The sequence below is a fragment of the Falco cherrug genome, chromosome 4 (genome assembly GCF_023634085.1).
Source record: "Falco cherrug isolate bFalChe1 chromosome 4, bFalChe1.pri, whole genome shotgun sequence".
Classification (NCBI taxonomy): domain Eukaryota; kingdom Metazoa; phylum Chordata; class Aves; order Falconiformes; family Falconidae; genus Falco; species Falco cherrug.
In genome coordinates, this window is record NC_073700.1 from 81,445,102 (window position 1) to 81,467,475 (window position 22,374).

The following is a 22,374-nucleotide window of genomic DNA, read 5'->3' on the forward strand; positions in this document are numbered from 1 at the left end:
ATGCATAAGACCAAAACAAAAGGACACAGAACCTGAAAAAACAAAAGGCTATTTTTCCTGTATGCTTACAGCGGGCTAGCTATACCAGTCCTACATGACATGAACATGTCACAGACTCTCCAATGTTTAACTGATATTTTGAGGACTATCACTCTCTCCTCCCTCTTCTTCCTGCTGTACCCTTTGAAAACTTCATGGCAGTCTGTGGGAGACTCTGACTTCTGTCTTCAGTTGCTGAGGCAGCAACCAGAAGAAAAAAGACACAGAAATTATACAGATCGTAAAAACATTTTACTTAAACATATCAAATATGAAATAAAGAGAAGTAGATGGACTCAGCTTGCAGACTGCCTCCTTATTTTACACCATCTCAGAGCTCATGGATTTTCAAATCATTATTTAGGCTGCTCTTGGAATACAAAACACATTTTGCAAAAACACTGCATGGAAAGCAGTTTAGGGAGAATAACAGTTTTGTATCAAAACAGAATCACAAAGACCCTTCAATCTGCCTTGTTTGGTTTCTGTGCAAAAATACAGTTGAAACAAATTTTGCATACTTTAATACAACTGGAACTGAACAGATGCTCTAATACATATACATACTCCTGATGAAATTAACTAAGCAACTATCTGTTTTAAAACAGAAATAACTGTAGTGTTAAGAAAATACTGCCATGACTACAAGTCACAATGTGAGGCTTGCTTGTATTTCCACAGATGGGATCTTCACAGAGTCCTTATGGGGACGGGAGGAGGGGAGGCTTCCTCGGAGAGGAAATAGAAGGTTTTTTCAAAACCAAAAATTCAACATTTTGAATAAAATATGTTTAATGTTTTTGTTTTTATGTAAACAGACTTTAGGAAGTGATCTGACAGCCTTAAGAAATTACCATTTGAAAGAAAAAAGGTCTACATGCTTCATCTTTGATCTAGGAGGCAGATTTATCACAGGACAGGATGACTGAAGTTTATTCATTAGCTGATAACGTCCACATGCAACCCAAGCCTTTAATCTGCAATAAAACAGCAAACTAGGATGAGGCTCTGAGGAAAGGAAATCAAGTCAGTTTGGCTGAGCAGGGACATGCCAATGGAGGGCCAGGGGGCAGCCAGGGGGGCAGCACCCCACAAGAAGAGCCCTGTCCAGGTGCTGTTGCTCCTCCATGCCCCATAGAGCTGGTGACCATCAGGTTCACAGTGGCCCTGTGCAGTTAAAATCTGCATAATGTGGCTGCCATCTCTGCTGGGATGCCCAGTTGTACTTTTTCGTTAGTAATAACGTTCACATGGCATACAGGGCACTCTGAAAGGAATAGCTTCCACTTAAAAAGTTTTTAAAATCAAAACCTGTGTATTTGATGGGGTCTTGTAATTCAATTCACAGTGCTATTGTTGCCATTAGTATTTACACAACCTGTGTGCCACTACCACTACTAGAATCTAGGAGAGCCTAAAGTCTTCACCATTTCAAAGCTGGAAAATTCAGCATGACAACACAAGCAGAAAAGCAAATAAACAGAAATTGCCTATTAAAATCAAAGCAAACCCACAAATTCTCTACTGTTAAGATCACAAATTAAAGGCATTATGGTCAACAGTCTGCCTCTTGGTAAAACTTTTCCAAGAATTAAATCTTGCAATTATGGAAAAGGTCACGATTATGGCAGTTTTAAATATTTCCAAAAATCCTCTAGAAGAAGAAGAAAAAAAAATAAAATCTGTATTAGCACAGGCTGATGCCCAGTGATGAACCACAAAATGAGCCCACAAGGTTCTCTGAAAAACACCAATTCCTAATTTCTTTTGAACAAGAATTTAACCAAAAAAAACCAAACCCCACAACAAAACAAAACAAAAAAAAAAAGAAAAAGAAAGTTAACAGCTGGTAACAGTTTCAGTCCTGCTTTAAACAAAGGAAACAAGTGCCCAGGGACACAATGAAAGAAGCAAGGCTATCTAAGGCAACTATGAAGGGAGATAAGGTGGTCTGCATGGACTCCTCAGTCTGACCTCTCCAGCTCTTACAACAGCAATTGCATTGGACACTCTTTGTAAAATGCTTTTGAGATCTCTAGATAAATGATCATTAAGAAAGCTGTATATCTCACAGCAGCATGATACATGCATTTCTGTACCTACTTCAAACCGAGAAACAAAGATGTTAAGCAACATGCCCAAGGTCATGCAAAGCTAAGGGCAGAACAAACCACAGAGCCCTGACTCCTGCAGCCCTTTAGAAAGAATCTGTCACAGTCGGGCATGCACTAAAATAAATAAGTAAATGTCTCTGTATTTGACAGTGTCTGACCTATGAAAGGAAGTAGTTTCAAGACAAGTGGCAAAAACCAAAACACAGCTGCAGTAGAAAGCCCTACTAGGGAATAGCTAAGCACCAAGAATAACTAGCACCACCTTGTAGGATATTTATCAGACTGCCTGCTACAGTACCACACTTGCAGAGCTACATTTGAGACCAGCCACATAGGCTCTTTAAAAAAAAAAGAAATAAAAAGGAAATTTGTAGAAAAAAAACCCCAAACCTGAAAACACACTAGTGTGTGCAACTTGCCGTACAGAGAAAACCAAAACACTACCAACTGCAATTTCTAGGACATTGTGCACTACCAAGACATGACTACCAGCTGCCTACGTAGTGAATCACCACGTTAAAAAAATGTCATTTTTTTCAGTCCACTAAATTTTTTTCTAGAAGCTGCAAAATTAAAACATTCTGCATCATAAACAAAAACAAACCCAGTAAACAGATCTCCCTTTGACTTCAGCAGGCCCATCAGAACTTATATCATTCTGGTGTTTTCTACTGTTTTAATCATGTGGGGTTTTTTCTCCAAAATATGTCAAAATAAGTGAAAATTAACCTCTACCAATTGCTCACCATCTTTTGCTATACTAAAACAAACAGGAAATGCTCTTCTAGTTCTGAAATTCCCTTTTGGAATTTAAGCCACAAAAGTAAAGAGAACAAAAATAAAACAAACCAAGCATTCTTCACCTGATCGTGAAAAAAAAAAAAAAAGTATGATTTTGGATGCTATGAACATGTAAATAAATATTAAAGCCTTTCCTCATTTAAACCGCATTTGGAATATCCTAAGCCATTAGTTAAAATGACAGAAGAATACAGCTACCTGAAGCCTATGTAAAGAATCTCTCTTTAACAGGCTTTTAAAGATTGCAAGCCAGAGCATCTAAAAAGCACATCCCTGAATAATTTAAGGCTCCTGGAATCTACGTTGAAAGAGCTCCTTTGCTAACCCTGGAGGAAAAAATCCAGAGGTAAGTGAAAGAATAAAGGCTGTGAAAGATGAGTGACAAAATCACTACTAAAAAAGTGTTTTTCCTATCTTAAAGTTGAATCAGACATGGAGGAACACAGATTTTACAGCCAGCCCTTCCCATTTACTGTCAACAGCTGTGGTCTAACATTAACATTTACCCCTCGGCAGTGTTAAGGCTCTGATGGTCAGGGAAACAATACAGGAACAAAATGAAAGACAAGGAAGGAAACCGATCAAGAAGGTGAAGCACAACACAAATCCTCATTAGCAGAAACTCAGTAAGAAATAAAGAGCAAAAAGACAGAGTTTATCATTAATTTTAAAGGAGTAATGTACATTTTGGGGCAAAAGAAGAAACGGAAAAAAAGCATCCCAAACTCTGGAAGAACAGAGCAACGTAAATACATATTATTCAAACAAAACAAAACACAATTATGCTATTAACACACCAGGCAATCTGGTTTGGTGCAGGGTAATCCCCATTTATAACCAATTGTACCAAGGTTGATTTACAAATCAGTGGATTGTTGACAAAACAGAGTTTTCTCTGCCAACTACATCCTTTAAACATCAGCAAATCCTACCTACTTCCTCTTGTGTCTGTCATAGAAACCATCCAAACAATGGGAGCAAGCAATCTTCACCTCAACAGCTACTGACTTCAAGCAAGCTGAACACTTTATTCATTTTTACTCCTAGACTGGAAAGTCCTTGCTGTTCTACAGTATCTGAAAGCCTCACCACTGATTACAACAGGTTCAGGATCTGGCTCCTCCTCAGTATATGAAAATGGATTTGAAACAATAGGAAACCTTATCTGAGGAAGTTAACACAGGTCACCCTTCTCCACACATGAATACTGACTTTATACAGGCAGAAAAACAGCTTAACTAGGTCTTAGGAATTAGATAAGAATTTGGGAACAGTGTCACATACAGAATGCTGATTTTTTTTAAAAAAGAGACATCCACCTTTTTGGAGAAACAGATGTTGTGGTTTTGCCTTACACGATTTTTCATGTAATTACTAACAGAAGAGTCTTTAGGAAGTCACTTGAATATATCGCAAACAGGTCAGCTGAAGTGTAGAAGCAGATTCAGAATGGGGCAAAATCAATCTGCCTAACACAGAATTTCGAAGCAAATGCCTGTAAAAGTGATTTCCTCCCTCTTTTTGTGGATTTTTTTCTAATGAGAATGGAAATGAAAGAGTAAGAAAACTACATTATTTAATATGCAGTTGTGGTATTTCTCCACTGTAATTGCAAGCCGAAAAAAATACCCAAAAGTCTTTCTGAAACATGTTTTTCTCCCTTAGAACTCAAAAAGTTCAGGCACTGCAGAAAGCAAAAGGTTACAAGAAACTAAACTGCGATTTGTTTTTCAAATTTCATCCGAACAGGCTAGCTGTTATCTACTCTTCATTCCGCTCACACTGAGCTAAACTACAAAAAGGTTCTTTGTGATAAGTATTCGAAGTTAAAAAAATACTTAATAAAAAGGTAATACAAGATGGGCAAGATGGGGCTTTGGACGCTGTGAAAAAAAAAGAAAGGATTGGAAATGCAGACATTTCTAAGATTATTATGGCAGGAAGAACCACTTTCAAGAAGACATAATGGAATAACAAAATAAATTCAGCTTTGAACAGGTAAACTGAAGCTTAAAACATTAAGGCAAAGCTTATGCTGGATCCTTAGCTAGTAGAAATATGCACAGTTCTAGTAACGTCAATAATATCACATGAAGTCATGCTAGCTGTTGATCTCATTCGTATATCTAAAGCCCACACCTGAACTATAAATATATGTATTATGTTTGCTTTTTGAAAACTGAGTGAAGTTTAATAGCAACTCATAATTGAAATATTCATGGCTTCCACACTAGCTCTGAAGTTAAATCCCCAAAGTGGATAAAGTGGACTATGTATCTAATCTAAACTAAATGTTTCCCTTAGTTACTAATACCAGTGCAGTTTCACTAGTTAAAATCATTATTACAGAAAAGAAACGCAAAACCCATGGCACTTTAAGGGGCATTTAATCCTGCTCAGCACTAGGACACAGCACATGATCTTGGCAGTATCAATTCCTCTACTATGTTCCCTATCTTTGCTTCAAGAGTTAACTAACTTGGTGATTTCTAGGCAAGAAAGTTTTTACCACAGCTTTCCAGCACTGCTACTGTTACCAAAGTTTCTTACAAGTTCTTTCAGTGCTAAAAATTTCCATTTATGACCACAAACCTACCTCAGGTTTAAAGCCCATTTCTCTATCAATGACACTAGAAATAAAACCTCACTAATTTTTGTACCTGGACTGCAGACTATAACTGTTTCAGTGGAGCACTTGTTTTCTTCACGAACTCTGCACAATACACACACACACACCCTTACCTACACACGGCTCCATAAACTGAATCTGTGCAGCAAACAACAGTTTGGTTGCCTGTGAACTAAAGCGACTGTGACCCCCTTCACTGGCATACACTTCTGTCCTTCACTGCTTATGGCTCAGTTAAGTGTACTAAAGACTGAACCTACGAAAGCTTGCCCATCCTCTCCCATGTTTCAAAACAATAAACATTTTTTAAAATAAAAAAATTTAAAAAAAGCGCCAAGTGTTCCTGCCAGGCTGCTGCCAGTAACAGGGCAAGTACTTATAGATTATATAGTCATTATAATAGCGTTTGGAGGCAGGTTTGGATCCCAGAGATAACAGTCACAATTGTGCTACTTCTGCAGCAGTAATTTCCCCATGGCTTTGGTTATGTTGATCTCCGTTCCTGTTTTGCAGAGCCCACAGCAACATACATTATATCCAAGTATATGTCTGAAACTCCACAACCTTTGCCAGAATAACACTCCAGGAAGCTCTCCTGACCTTTACTTAAGATAAAGAAACCAACTGAAATGAAGAAATAAATGTTCCTTTGATAGTAATGTGTAAGCTGTGGCTAAGGAACTTTGAAATACAACAGCATTAATAAAATAGCCATATTAGGAGAATTTCTTTATCACCAAAAGCAGTGACCAGCTTCAATGAGGCTTTTCATTCACTGTTCACAAATTATTTTCCAGGAATCATTGACTTGTTGTGTAACGATAATTGCGGGTTAATAGAAGCCCTAACTGAACTTTGTACTCTTACACAAAGGATGTATGCATACATGACTATATTTGGACACAGCTTCATATGTAGGATAACATAACTGATTTTCAACTTACAGACTGTTCTGGCTTTCATAATATAGTTTCATTTAAAAAAAAAAAAAAAGAAGTCTTTGAAGCCAGAGGTGGGAAAAAAAAAAACCCAACTGTTACAAAAGCCAACTTTCGAAGTCTGAAAGTGACCATGACTGCTGGTTAGTATATGTACAAGAACTTCTAGAGAAAAACAAAAATAAATTGTTGCTGTGCAGGTATACTATCAAGAGTACAGGGGACAAAAAATCATCTTTTTTTTCTTTTCTTTCCCTACAAAATGTTGTTACGAATATGCTCAAATTCTTCTTAAAACAGTTTCTAAATAACTGGGAAAAAATCCTCTAAAAGATTTATAAGAAAACAAGTCTGAATTTGGTTGTGGGGTTAAAGACTACTCTAATGCAATTCTTTTGAATCTTTCTAATTTTAATCCTAACATTTCACTACATGAATGCTGTATTCAACAGCTATCTGCTTTAGTGAACTGCAGAAATTCACTCTGATAGGATAAATTACTTAAGTTATTTAGCAAAACGCAAAAGCTACCAAGCGCTCTGCTGCAATCAGCAGACACTGTTTAGAAGAGACCTTCGATGACAAAGAGAAGCTTTGCCATGAGGAAGAAAGATGCATAAAGAAGCTCCAAGAATCCCGTGACTTTGGCAGATAAAGTTTCTCATGCCATTTCTTTATTAGGCCCTTGCAACCACCCAAAATCACAGAACAGCAGGTACAGCGAAGGGGAATCAGTGCTTAACAGAACAGCAGCACTTCAGCAAGTAAAGGCAAGATTTGAGGAGCACAGGCTAAAAAAAAGCAAATTGGGGCACATACTAAGTAAAGTAGCAAACCAAACAATGCAAAGCATCCAGCTTAACGTAACTCCTGCTTCCTCCCATTAATTCAAAGGGAAATTTTGTTAGAGCAACAAAGTGCCACATGCTAAGACAACTTAAAAATGCTTCAGCAGTGACTGTATTTGATTGATTATGTGGTGAATTTATTTATACACAAAACATACTGAGCAGCCCTATTTCTGCTCAGCGTATCAGAGTATCACACAGCATCTGATCTTGTCCTGCCTCAACACATTCCACTCCTCACTCTATGGACAGAGAAACACACCCCCATCTCCACAATCTGCGTCTCTCCTTGCTTCCCTTGGGGCTGGCAGGTGGGAACTACAGGAGAGGGCCAACTGCTAAAGGTGGTACCTTCAGACCAAAAAACCTTCTTTTTAGCTGCATGTCAAAATGCCACTTGATTTATCTATTCATCATTCTGATGTCACCGACCAGCAAAAGGAGCTATCACATGACTGCAGATGACACAATAAATCACAAATATGAAAACTCAAATATAAATATACTAATTTTTAACAAAGTGATGATTCATACTATACTTACAACTTTCAGCCTGATAGTCTGGCACAAACTGCTCGTCATTGTCAGGTACCTGAGCTGAAGAAAGGAAAACAAAAACAAAAAAAAAAAAACAAACAAAAAACAAAAACAAGGAAAGAATTAAAAGAAGCCATTAAAGCATAAATAAAGACTCTTGTGCTTAATTTGAAACGCAGCCAAGATTAGAACTAACAATTTTTTTTTTCTCATTGTTGAGCATGAAAATTAGGCAAGCATGCCATTTTACTATCAGATGAACCCTGGGGTGAAGCTGTGCGGTACACTGCGAGTCCAGAGCAGCCCCGGCGCAGTGACAGGGGTGGGAGGCCGTGAAGGCTGGCACTGGCCCTGGCCCTGCCTCACTGCCTGCATCAGGGCCCGGACCTACCATGCCACTGGTAAAACTTGTCAGTTTCAAAATAGGTACACATGAAGTCTACATAAAGTGTTTAACATTTACACATCTTTAACCCCAAACTACCACACCTTCATCTTACTTAAAGTGATTCCAATTTCTCATGGCAGTCAGCCAACACAGTAGGGGTTTTTTTTTGTTATTATTTTAAATACTCAAAAAGAACTGTTTTACCAAACCACAGAATTCCTGGTTCAACGACAACATTTCAGGCATCAAAAAAAGTTATTTACTTAAAGCAAGAATCATTATTAACATCCATTCACCTTGCGTAAGATCATCTGTGCTTTTAGGAAACTTTTATCACAAATCTGAGCTATAAAATACAATCATTTCACGGTCTGCTGATACATAATTTTGCGTCTGTGGTACCACAGTTCCTTTTCATTATGTGTCTAAGACATTAGCCATCTCTCATACTGTGTTCTAAACTCTGTAAACCATTTAAGCTGAAATACCACTGAATATACATTATAGGTGAATACATTCGAACAACTGCAGAACATGACACTGAGAAGCGGCATCCTCGGAGCATGACTCGACATCCCAAGAGAGATCCAGCTTATTGTTTCTGAACTTTGTCATCTTTTCCTCAACATACACTAACAAGAATCATCACAGCAAAGCTGCATAAAATTATCTGTTTGAAAATACTCTAATTTACACAGTTCTTGTCTAAAGACAAGCAAGTAATTCATATGATCTTAATTAAAAGTTAACATCTGCCATGATCTGGTTACCCAATAAGATTTGAGAGGTAAATACTGGTTATATAATCTTTTATCAAAACCATGACTATCAAACCATTAAATAAAATACGCTAAATGATAAAATGTAACTTTAATGCTCTCAGAACACTTTTTAGTTTAGGAAGCGTATATTCCCCCTGATATATGTGAACTGCTACTAGTTTAACAGAATTTGTTTGAATGAAAAATACATATTTAATTATAATTACTCACAATTTTTTTGAATGTGCACTATAGTACTCTTCATGGACCAGACCTCCACTCCTTAACTCAGGAAATATTTCTAATGACTTAACTGGGAGTTTTTTTCCTGGGTAAAGAGTTCAGAATCAGGCTCATTATACTGAAAAATTATTTGCTCTCAGTTTTAAAATAAACGTTTAAAGTCCTAATGTCTTAACTGCAGCAAATACCCTTTAAGAACAAATGACCTTAGGAAATCTGCAAACCCAGATTTGAAAAGAAGTGTAAGATAAATACAAAAAGTGTAATTAGGATTACCCTGGAAAAAAGCACAGCTACTGTTGCTTTGTTGTTTGGGGTTTTTAATTCAAAAAAGAAAACAACACAATACAGTAACCTATCCTTTTTAGGAGAAACCAGTACCTCTGAGGACATGTTAGCTCCTCGAAGTTTGAAGCTGTATAAAACATGTATTTTACCGACCCAAATATTCCCAATATTTTTCATGGATTACATTTCTCTTTCCTCCAGAGAAACCACAGAACTTTTACCAAAAATTAACACAGGGACAGCCTAAGGCCAGACACAAACGCTCCACAATTTCTGACATTTCAGGCAATTCACTGCATGCAAATGTTCGGCACCTTCCTTACAAAAATGCCAAATGTTTGACTGTCACAGAAGAATCTGACCATGAAATCAAGGTCTCCTACTTAAAAGATCAGTTTCTAAGGATTTCTTACATTTCCAATTGTTTTTGAAGGGTTTGTGAGTACATTCAGTTAAAGGAATTGTATCAAGTAATTTCTTGTTTACAGAATTCCCATCCCACGCATTTTCTTAAGCCAGCTATCCTTTTCAAATGCAGCAAGAAAGCTAGTACGCCTAATTTTTTTATACACATACATGCGTGTGTTTTACATATATATGCGTATATATATATATGTTAATTTGTGAATCCAGGATATCTAAAAAAAGTCTTAAAGAAAACAAAAACCCTCCTGTTGAAATCAGGAGGCTACATTTAGTGATTGCAGAACCGGGACAGCAATCTTACATAACTTTCTAAAGCATACTCTGTGCACCAGACTGCTTCACCGGTGCTTTATTCAGGTTTTATCCGTCTAACTTGACTTACTCCAGAACAAATAAGGTCCTTTTTTTCCCCACCCAAAAAGTAAGAAAAAATAAAATACATCTGGTTGAACTGTCATGGAAAACCAATATATTACTTTAGAGAGATTGTCATTACCCCTGATTTGGTCTGGAGCAAATAAGAAAAATATACTTAATTCATAGATGCCCCAAATTGATGAAGGCATATTTAATAGAGATCAAAGCGCATCACTTTATCAGTACTCTAGAAACAGATGGAGACTACACTGTCAAAATGTATTTTAAATACAACAGTAACATAGCCTTAAAGCCTCTGTAGGAAAAGAAATACAGCAAGTTAAGAAGTGTTTAAAACCCTGCCAAATATAAACAAAACAAATAACAACATCCAAAGTGTTCAACCCAGGAACATGTATTTCCTACTGGAATCTAATTTTAGCAGCAGCAGTACCTTAGAAACGAGCCCACAAGTCTATACAAAGAAATTAAAAGGGCCTGTTAACTGTTGGAAATGAGAACTTCAACTATTCCTTCACTTAATCTGTTATTATTTTTAAACTAGCAGAACTGAAACTCGCTCATGATCATACTGCAGAAATGCAAGCAACCACCATCAGGCCCAATAAATACACGTCTTGCCCCAGCACCTTGCTACAAGAGGGCAAACTGCTGGAATACATCATTCTGTTACTCAAAGGGAAGAGGGCTTTTGTACCTTGAGTTTGGATAAGTACAGGCAGACTTCATTGGAAATTAAACAGACAGGTAAGGACAATTCAACCTGAATGTCTGAAAGGAAGATTTAACTTGCAGCGCTGCAACTGTCTGCACATTTATGTATGCCATTCATTTCCTTTCTTCTTTTACTCACAAATACTGCAGTTCAATAAGGCTGCCATAAAATCTTCACTGGTCTTCGGTTAACATACTCAACACAAGACACAATGCATAAATCACCAAAACTTTTTTTTTCCATTTTGCCATTCAGAGGAAAATTGAAAAAGATATCCGAAATGATCATCTAACTGAATGAGAATATTTCCCTGAGCTACTTAATTATGGGGGTTTGAGAAGGCAAGTATATTCCAAAAGACTAATAAAAGGTTTTGAAGGATATTAAGCACGTGGCTTTTACTGCTAATAGCAGAAGCAGCTACATTAGTTCATTTCACATTCAGAGCCATCAAGTCTCAGACTCCTGAAGCAGACAACATCTGCAGCATAAACTATCCAGGCTCAGCCTAGATTATTACCAAAAGTTTTCTTTTTCTTCTGATAGCTATAACGTCTCAAGAGGATTTGGGAAGTGTACAGAAATGTTAATGATGATCTTGAGGACGTTATCTGTTTAGATTTTACAGTTTCACTACCTACTGAGTTAAAACCAGTTTTCCAAAAGCAAACATTCACAGCACAAAAATACTTAAAACTTGTTTGTAGTTTTTAGAGCTTTAAAAAGCCTTTGGAAAAACTGAACTGACGGCTCATTTTGAAAATGGAAAGCAATTTGAGAAAACAAACAAAAAAAGGTTTAGAACTAGGGCCTGTTAGCTGGCTTTCATTGCAAGTAAACAAAAATAAAAAGTCCCCGCTAGCAAGTATCCAGAACAAAAGGAGTTAATATTTAATTAAAACCAGCTCTATCCACTGTAACAATGACCTGGAGCCAAACAAGGCAGAAGATGTATGAGTCATTCTTTCTGCCAGTGAATGAGACAGCTGATCTCCGAAGCAATTCCTCAAGACAAGCAGTCAGAACTGGAGTTCTGCCTCCATTCACAAAAACACAGTCCAGCATGAACCATGTGGCCCCAACCACAAGCTTTTCATGTCACACCCTTCCAGAAAGCTACAGCAAAGTAAACTTGAACTTTAGGCATAAACACACTGATTTCACTGCTTTGTCTCAAGATGCAGCACAGACCTGCCGAGGAACGTTATTTAATAAATGACAAGTTAAGCGAACTATAAAGGGCTTAAATTTAACTCTTCCTTCTCCCAATCACAAACAGCTTCCAAAAGCTCAGCTGCACGCCAGGGAAAGGTGTTCCTGTTAAAAAACGGAAACTTTCCAGAAAAACAAGAAGCTGCAAACCGCCTCGCTTCACTTAAAAACTTTATTTTGGGCAGCAGAACACTTCCTGCGGTACTGTGTTCTCTGACCTCACACTTCACTTTTAGAGCTAAGAGCAATTTGTTTTAAAATATCAATCATTTATTCAAAGCGGCAAAAGAAATTGGCAGGAAATTATATAAGAACAGCAGTATTTTGGCTGCAGCTAAAATAAGACTTCAGGCCTCAACAGTAATGACTCTATTGAGTTTTCTTTGATTCATTGTCACTTCTGAGTATCTGAAAGATTGTGTAAATTGGAAGTATCCCTGAAAGAGCAGGGGCTGGGGGGGGGGGGGGGGGGGGGGGGGGGGCAGCGGTGAGGGTGTGTGTGAGGGTGGTGGTTGTTGGTTGTTTTTTTCCTACGGGAACAACTGTTTCTAACAAAGGAGAATTCAGAAGGCAGAACAGTGACAAATTTCAAGATGGTAAAAAATATTATTTCCCATAAGCACTGGATTTGCTGTCAAAACAATCCAAACCCCTTTTTACATAACGTGAGATGCTCTGACTAATAAACTCAAATGCAGTTCAAAACTAGCTCCAGATTACAAAATTCTTCCTTATGTGAATAATCCCTAGGAATATGAAGATGGGTTTGCAGAATCTGCTCTTCATTTGCTGCTACATTAAAAATGAGAAAAAAGTTAGCTTAAAAGGAATATTCGCATTTAACATTTTGCTGCATCTTTCATGGATCGCAAAACTCACTATACCGTTGGAAATTATTGTTTTGAATAAAAGGCATTTACTACTCCAGCAAAAAGGAACGTTAAAAAGTTTGTTACTACAGAGACTTTCAGACTTGTGCATTTCTGGTGGTTTTATTTCTTTTGGGTTTCTTTTTAAAAGAATGCACACACACACACCTTTTTACCTAATTAACTTTTCTCCTTTTTTTGTGCACATATATTTAACATCAAGAGTTACAAGTATTTGAAAGCCAAATGTGTTAGGTCACTAGAATAATGATACTAAAAAATGGATTTTTTTTTTTTGTATTACAGATTCCAAAATGAAAATCTTTTCACTGCTTTTGAGTGTCTGCCCCCATCAGATAGCTCTCAGCCACGGAGGTGTAAATTACCATCTCTTCATTATTTTTGCTCCTATAAAAACGTGGATAGTTCTCGCATAAGGCTACATAGCATTTACCTTACACTGGATAGATTTTATAACTTTTTGGCAGAAGAAAGCTAGTCAGCCAGAGTAAGATGCTACACATCTTCACTGATTTAAACGAAGCCACTCTAACTAGGCTAATATTTGAAGATCTAGTACTTTTATTTAAAAAAAAAAACTTTAAGAACTATAAACTACTTATTTTCATACCTCTTCAATTAATGAAAAAACTAGAAGTCAACACCAGCTTAGACATCATAACACTGCTGTATCCTTCACAGTAGGAGAACAGGACAGAAACTTATTTCCTAAAGTTCACTCCAAATTCGGGTATTACTTCGGAGGAGTAACTTTGTGATAACAAGAACTGCCATTTAAATACCGGTAGCTTGTAGTAGCCCATCCATTGTTTAGCTAAACTGCACTAGAGGCATGAACCTGTTACCTGTAGCTATTATTTCAAACCACTTATTGTTCACGTAATCTTTTTGTGTTTTTTTCAAGTCACCCAAAAACATTTTTATTTTTCAGTTTATTAACATCTGAGAAGCGTACTATCTATTGCTTTAAGAAGCAGATCCAGTGCACAAATTCATTATTTGTCTTTGCCTGGGATGCCTTTTACATACCTTTAACAAGCTGCAGGAGAAACTAGCCGCTGAAAGGGTAAGTTTAAATAAAAAACTGATTTGTTGTAAATCCATTATACCCCAAAACCAAATGCTTTCACCATGGAAAGGAGACATTCACTCACTAAGAATTTTTTCTATCTGTCCATTTTATTTCAGAACAAGAAGTAACAGCTACCATGATAAGCTAGCATTAGATTAATATTTGAACTATTTTTATCAAGTCACTGAACAATTGCAATCTGCCAAAACCTATCTGATTCCAAATATATGGAATCAATAGTCATTTTATAATATTATCATGACAAAATGTTGCCATCAAGTTATTTAAATATAAAACAAAAGATAGTATCCGAATAATATTTGCCTTCATTAGCAATAGGTAATTTTAACTATTTCCTTTCAAGTTTGAAGGTTGAAACAATTATTAAAGGCTCCCCCCACTTTCAAGTTTCTGGCATCAGGAAACTGTTACAATCTATATTCTGTCCAGCGTAACAACTGCCAGAGGGAATCTTATTCAAAGTAAGTTTTATATCAAAATCATTTAGATGTTCTTACATATTTCATGTTAAACAGAGTAAGAAGAAAAACTAATTTCCATAAAAATCTAGTATGCAGCTAGTGGAACACATCTGTAAGTTTTCTGTAAGTCGTATTCAGCTTGTTAATTATGGAGCAATAAAATATTAAAGAGGTTACTGAACTGTTTACATTTTGGATTAATTCTTTAATACATGTGAACCTCCTACCATTTTTGGTGGGAAAAGCACACATTTATTTTCTGTTTACTTGTTTACCACCAACTTCTCACAGGTGACACTAACTGTAAAAATCTCCAGGCTAAAATACGTGATGTAGTAAGGATAGCTTCAGGAAAAGCAAACAAAAAGAAACCCACAAGCATTTTTTTGTGTGTCATAAAATGCAACTCACTTTCTTCTCCTAACTAATAAGTAGATTTTTGACCTGGTTACTCCCCAGTGGGGATCTGAACTCGTGGGAGAAACCTGGTCAGCTGCCACTGCTTTTCTTAAAAAGGGTCAAGATGTTTTAAAATTTCATGGTCATTTCCCTGGCTCCAGAGCATTATGAAAAGAAATATGTAAACATTACTGACGCTGCCAAATTGGCAGACTTCTAGCCTATGAAGGTCCAGAAGAACATAAATGGACACATCTAGCAATGGGTAAACAAGTCTGATTTCAAAATCTGTTTCCTGGCTAATCTCATCCCTGTAGACATTTGAGCAGAGCTATAATATCCTCAAATACTAATATATTACAAAGACTACCAAAAGTGGGTTTAGTTGTTTGTTGTTGGTTTTTGTTGGTTTTTTTAATAAAAATATGGGATAAAGTTAATAGCTTAATATTTTGGTTTCTCATATTGACTTTTTATTTCAACTTTAGTTTAGCCTTTAGAAAAGCTGTGCAAAGTTTGTGTTTTATGGAACACCTAAAACGATGGCATGGCCTGAAACACATAGATTTCTTAAAGTATTTCTAGAACACTGAAACACCTGTAAATATTTAGTTGTAATATGCTGTGGGAAAATATAATTATAACATTATTTAGCTTTACTATCCTCTGCTAGATGAAAAGGCAACTTCTGTTTTTTTCATTTTTAAATACTTACCAGATGATGCTATCTGCTTTTACAAAGGCTCCTCAACCTAGCTGACACTGGACTAGACACCTTTCTCTCTCAAAACCTATCCAAATTTAGTCAGTGAAATAGACTCCACTACAGAGAAAAAAAGGCTGTCAAACAATTCATTCTAAAATAAGCAGTGCTTCCAGAATAAAAATTGCCATTACAGTAATCTATGTACCTACAGAAATTATTAAATCAGTTTTAAATTATTTTTCAAACTTTCATTACTATCTGCACATGCATTATGAATCTACCTCTATTTTTCTGACTTATGATCAAAGAAATTTAATCATTTTCAGAAATAAAAACACCCATGCCAGTGAAAAATCAAACTAAAATTTCTCCTCTCCGCCAAGAAATAGTAGCATTTTAACATATTTCTGGCTTGTCAGAATGAATGAGATAACACAAAATAAGGAGTTCCTTAGGCAAATTACCACAGGAAGACAATTACAATTGTATCTGATCATTATACTACAAAAATGATCTCAGTACAGAACATCCTGTTTTCAGTGACTAGGAAAGAATCATATTAATTCATAAAAATATATCCTCTGTTCCATTAATTTAAAGAGAACTTTTTGATTATATATAGAATAACTACATGCTAAAAATAATGCTAGGAGAATAAAAACATCAGCAAAATAAACAATACCCAACAACTTACTTAAAGGTTAAGAACTTGCCTAACTACATATAAAGCTGTTCAAACAGAATCACTATGTAGGCAAGTAATCATCAGCATATTTCTCTTTCTATGAAAACCAACAGCAAGCATTTCACTCCAACATCCCTCCTTCCCAAAAAAACAGAATACCTAGTATATGAACAGCTGTTCACAGTCCAGTATATGATAAAAATTAAACATATGTGAATACTCAGATTCATTTATATCAGGATAAATTTGGAGAGATTATGTTAACTTGCATCAAAATCATGTTTATTTCAGATGCAGTTTACATAAAAATTTGAACCAGAAACACTAAGAACAGACAATACATAAAATTCTTTATGCTTAAAATAAACACTATTATAAATATCAAAGGAAAAAATATCAGAAAACATAGCTGAAGAAAACAAATACACTTCAACAAGCAGAAAGCTACCTTGCATTTTGTTAAAAGTTCTCTTAATGCAGCAGCTCATTTTTTGCTATTGTTAAATGATTCTCTCAACAGCTACTCTAAATTCAGATTTCTACATTATTGGTCTTAAACCTTCTCTCTTCAGTACAATGTCCTCTGCAAGATTATTTGAAATAGTTAAAAGCACAAGCCGGTGTAGAACAGACTGATGTCAGTTTTCCAATCACCCCTTACACAGTCTCACAACTACAAATACAAAGACAAAAATAACATGCAAAATATTTAAAGGTTTCTGGAGGGAAAAAATTAAATAGAAGAAAAATAAAAAAAGAAATAGTACTTTTTAAGTATTCCATACACACCTAATGTTCTGTGCTGTGAACAAGGTGGAAAGAAGACACTTGCACTTAAATCTTGAAGCATCCCGTCCCGATGAACCCAGAGAAACTAATTTCTGCCATCAGAAAAGTACTCCACCAGAACACCAAATAATTATATGTGCTGCTCTAAAGGAAACAGCAAGCCCAGTTCTGGCTGTATGTAGTCTCTCGAGGTACAATAATATAAACCTGATCAATTGCAATTAAAATCTGAACCGAGGCTTAGAACTTGAAGTCTTGGTGCATTAGTTCTTGCCAAAAGCAGATGTGATTGTGAGCTGGAAGCAATTTCTCCTGGTAATTTGTGATGACACTGGGTAGAGCAGCCCCAGAGTCCCCAAAGACAAACTCATCAGAGGCTCTAATGTATGCATGACACATGAGGTGGCTCTTTTAGAGCTCAATTAATTGGGCTGAACATTAAGACAGCAAGTTCAGGACTTTTTTTTTTGTTTGTTTTGTTTCTCCCCCTCCAGAGTTTTTTTCCTCTTTTTACAAGCAGTTTTTTCCCTTACCTTCTGCAAGCCATGTCTCCTGTAATTGGCTCAGATCTTGAAAGAGTTCTGCAAAAAGATGAAGACATGGATAAAAGGCTCATACCTTTAATCCCTTGTAAGATTAAAATATGTTTGAAAACACATTTTTCCTGAAGAACAATGTATATGAATTCTATTTTGGCAGTCAAACATATAGACCACGCAGGTATTTTCGGGTTGCAGTTCCTGATTTTTCTACACCTACTAATCAAGAAGTACATACTGAATTGTTTTATCAACCCTTAAAATAATAACCAGAATCTCAACCAAACTTTGTAGTATAAAAGGCTTATTCAGTAATACATAGAAAGTTAAAAATTATAACCTTTCTTAGAAGGTGAATTATTTTTCCTTATACAATTTGGGCCTCCTCCTGCAGTGTCTGCCCCAGAAAAAGCTCTCTCAGACTTCAACAGGAGTCCCGCCGGAGCAATGACTGAGTATTTTTATTCACAGTGTCATAACTATCATATAAAAATTCTGAACCAAACACCTGAGCTGCTGCAACAGCAAATAGAAATGGGAAATCTTCTGTACTTCCCTTTATGTTTTACTTTGTATGACAAGAGAATCACCACTGTTTCCTCTATGTTGTACTCACTGTACTTAAAGTGAAACCACCTTCTCCATGGACAGAGTTTTGCAGCAGCTTGTATTTTTTTGCAATTCACTGAAATCAATTGCTCATAATGGGTGTAAACCAGAGCAGCATTCAGCTTACTTGCAAAGCTCAGAAACTCAGTTAAGAAAATTCTGTTTACTAGGTAGGATATTTCAAAAGATAAATGGTTTATTTTTAATTTACTGTATTTTGAGAGAGACTTCCTCCTTTATGAATGCTGTCAGATAACTATTTACATACACTTAAATGACAGAGGCTATTCATTTATTCTGTGGACTGATACCTCATGTTCACATTGGTAAATCATTTAACTTAAAATCAGCAAGTTGTTTTCTTTTCAATCTACCCTAAAATAAACTTTTCCAAACAAGTAAGTAGAGATTTTGAAAAGTGTATCCATGTGTCCTCAACCTAGGAAGGTGTATATAGGGGTAAACTGTAGGTCCCTATATACCTTCCTGTACGTCTTTGTACTCGCAGGGGTGTAGGCATAGCATCTATACCGGCCATGTAACCTAAAGATGTGTTAACAGCTATTGTTCAACTACAGTTCTCAAGCTACAACCATGTGAGTGTCTACTGATGGGACCAAGTTACAGATCTTTGGCCACCTAAAACTTTGCCCACTCTAGACTCCCTTAAACGAATTTCCCAGGATTTTTAACCCTACCAGTGTTACACAGCAATAGAAACGGGCTGCCAGACACCAGGAGCCTGACTAACAGCACTACAGTAAAGCTAGAGTGAAAACCAACAACGTCCACACCAGCATTCTCGCTCCTGCTAACACTGGTGAATGCACACCAGTGAAAAGGATGTTAAAAGATGGGAGGAATGAGGAAAGCCCTGAATCTCAAGAGGCCTTAAGGTGAAAAAGCCAGGTGCCATAACTAGTGTCAGATGCTGCAAAGGCTTGGCTTCAGTGCATGACATCCATGTGGCACGTGCAGCAGTACCTAAAATACAACAGGGTAAGTCAAGGAAAGAATATTAACTTTATCATTTATTATGTTTGCCAGTTTGCAATCACAGTAGTAAATGCAATTTTCTTGCCTGGTTTATTCAGATTGATTTAGATATATTTACCTCCAAAATAAAGCGGTCTAAGAAAGAAAAGGGGGGGGGGGGGGGGGGACACGACACGGACACGGGACAGAGACACACCGACGGGGGACAGCCACTGGACAAGCCCTCACCTTCTGAATCATGAGCCAGGTCTCTGTTAATGAATTTTCTTTTCCTGACATTTGTCGGTCTCTCATTACAGTTTCTCCCACGCGGATTCTATAAACAGGAAAGATCAGTTACTTCAGAAATCTTAGGTGGTTTGATTTTTTGTTTGATTGTTGGTTTGTTGGCCCTTTTTTTTTTCATTTAACCAAGAATCCTTTACATTTTCAAGCAGGGAAATGATTGTCTTGCAGCCTCCAATTTCTAGCAAAAGATACTGCTGAGCACCTAACACCCTCCAAAAAATTCCTGTGTCTAAATGAAACACATTTCTATCTATCTATGTAGACATCTATTTGTACAGATACATACATAATGTGTTCAAGCAGCAGCAACACAATACCAACCATGTATTTTTAGCAGCTAAAGTACACAAACCTACACAACAGCACATAAATCCCCTCTGCATAAGCTATGCAGGAGAACTCAGATACGAGATTATAACAGACTGCTCTGTTTCCCTGTGTTACTTATAACATTGTTTGCAAAGTCCTGAAAGAAAAAAAAAAAGGGGGGGGGGGGGGCGAAAAGGAGGGGGGGCAAATGTTAACATTTGCCTCAACTTCATTCTTCTGAGAGTGGAGGCAAACGCTGCCAGAAACTTTGAATGCAGCTGCTGCTGCTCTTGCCTCTCTCATCCGCTAATCATTTGCATGATTTTTTAATCATCCCCAAAACTGTCTTTAAAAGAACATGACGCTTTATTGAAATAACTAAGAAGACAGGCTCATCTCACAGGCAAAGCTCCCAGCTGAAGAGTCGCCCCTACAGTGGTAACAAAGCAGATAATCTGTCTGCAAAACTCCCCCACAGAAATAAGTCGGAGTCAAGTTTATAAACACCAACTTTGAACTGATCACTCACATTGGTGACCATGTAAGGCACTTGCTGGTCATAAAATCCATCCATTCTGCAGCTCTTCCAGAAGTCTTAGCTCAGTGTTTTATTTACTGGGCATTTGATCTGGAGATTTCCTCGGGATCTGGACTTCAATCAGCCTAGAGGGGAATACAAGATGGCTTTTAGATTGAAAAAAGAAACCCACCAAAAACAAAAAAAAACCACCAAAAAACCCAAAAAACACCCCCCCCCAAAAAAAAACCCGATGAATGAACTGCTTGAATGTGCATAGCTAATTAACCTCAGAGTCCCATTCATAAAAACAACCCTTCCTTCTCTGCCTTCACCTGGGTTACACGCTTCTGCCAGGAAAACACGGCGCAAAGGCACTTCGAGCAGCCGCCGAGCCGGGGAGAGGCAGGGTTTATTTACACTCCCCGCCGTACCCCCGGGCGATCCGCGCAAGCGGCAGCCCCGCTCTCGCTAACGTGTGCTCAACTCGTAATGGCGATCGGCGGGGCTGGCCGCGCACCTCCCGGCGGCGGCGCCCGCCACCCGCGGCCGCGCACACGCACGCACACACACGCGCGCGCGCCCCCCCGCACGCCCCGCACACGCACCCCGCCACCTTCTCCCCCAGGGTCGCTCTGGCAGCCCACCACCGCGCAATCCTGCGGGGCGGCGGACAAAGTTGCGGGGAAGACCCACCTGAAGGCCACGCGCGGCGATCGGCTGCAAAAAATTCCCTCCAAATTTAATAAAAACATTAATTATTCCCCAGCACTTCCCCCTTGGAAGCGGCGAGCGCCACTGACAGAGCTCAATCCCGTGGTTTTTCCTCTCCTCCTCCTCCAGGGGCCCCCGAGCCGCGCCGGCGGATCCCCGTCGCCCATTGGCTCCCCGCGCCCCCCGCCGGATCGCCGGATCGCCGCGCGCCCGCCCGCCCCGGCCTCGGCCCCGGCCCCGGCCCCGCCGCCCCCCGCCCGGCCCCGCCGCCAACGCGGGGGGCGAGCCCCCGGCCTCCCCTGGGCTCCCCCGCCGGGGGCCGGGGGCGGGGGGAAATCGCGTCTCGGTGCCGCCACGCGCATCCCGGCATCCTGCCGCAGGCACACCGGGTTCCCTGCGCCCCCCGGCTGGCACGGCGACCCCCTCCCCGCACAGAACTGGTTTCAAAAAATAATAATAAAAAAAGTTTAGCCTCCCTGACTCCGAAAAGAAAAAAAACCCACAATAAACAAACAAAAAACCAAACACCCACCCCAACAACAACAACAAAAAACCCCACCCCCGCGCCCGTTCCGGCGGCGGAGCCGGCCCCGCACAGCGCCGCGGGAGCCCGGCCCGGGAGAGGGGAGCGCGGCGGCGGCCGCTTGGCGCTGCCCGGTCAGGAGCTGGTGGCATCCCGGAGCTCTGGGGATTTGGGGTTGGTTTCTTCCGTTTGTTTGTTTGGGGTTGGATTTTGTTGTTGTTGTTGTTTTCTTTTGTGTGTTTTTTGGTTTTGTTTTTTTTCTTAGCTGAATCATAGAAAGCAATTGTTATTTCTACTAGGATGACATAATTTCTAGGTTTTGTGGACAGAATTTGGCAGCATCCAGGCACCGGATCTAGGGTGTTGGGTTTTTGTTGGTTTTGGTTTGTTGTTTTGTTGGGTTTTTTTGCTGCAGTGGTGCCAGGACCTATCAATCTCAGGATTTCTGAGGACTTCTCAAAGAAAGTGAGCTTTCTTTTCTCTGTACAGAGTGGCTGTTGGAGGGCTGTGTCCAAAAATTCTTCCCTCTCTGAACTGCC

General features: G+C 38.5%; 1 protein-coding gene across 4 annotated transcripts in view; it reads right to left on the bottom strand.

Annotated features, from left to right (window-relative positions):
- Positions 1–21,499, bottom strand: part of ETV1 (ETS variant transcription factor 1) — a 66,871-nt gene extending 45,372 nt beyond the window's left edge. For 2 of the 4 annotated variants that reach the window (XM_055709106.1, XM_055709105.1), the window contains exons 1-5: positions 21,295–21,499; positions 20,611–20,744; positions 19,713–19,800; positions 17,874–17,921; positions 7,913–7,966 (exon numbers count right to left, since the gene is read on the bottom strand). In XM_055709106.1, the coding sequence (XP_055565081.1) occupies positions 7,913–7,966; positions 17,874–17,921; positions 19,713–19,800; positions 20,611–20,655 (235 nt within the window). In that variant the 5' untranslated portion in view covers positions 20,656–20,744; positions 21,295–21,499. Of the gene's footprint in view, positions 1–7,912; positions 7,967–17,340; positions 17,820–17,873; positions 17,922–19,712; positions 19,801–20,610; positions 20,745–20,933; positions 21,127–21,294 lie in introns of those variants that run through there. The other 2 variants (XM_027799584.2, XM_027799590.2) reach the window with 2 other exon arrangements.
- Positions 21,500–22,374: the final 875 nt, after the last annotated feature.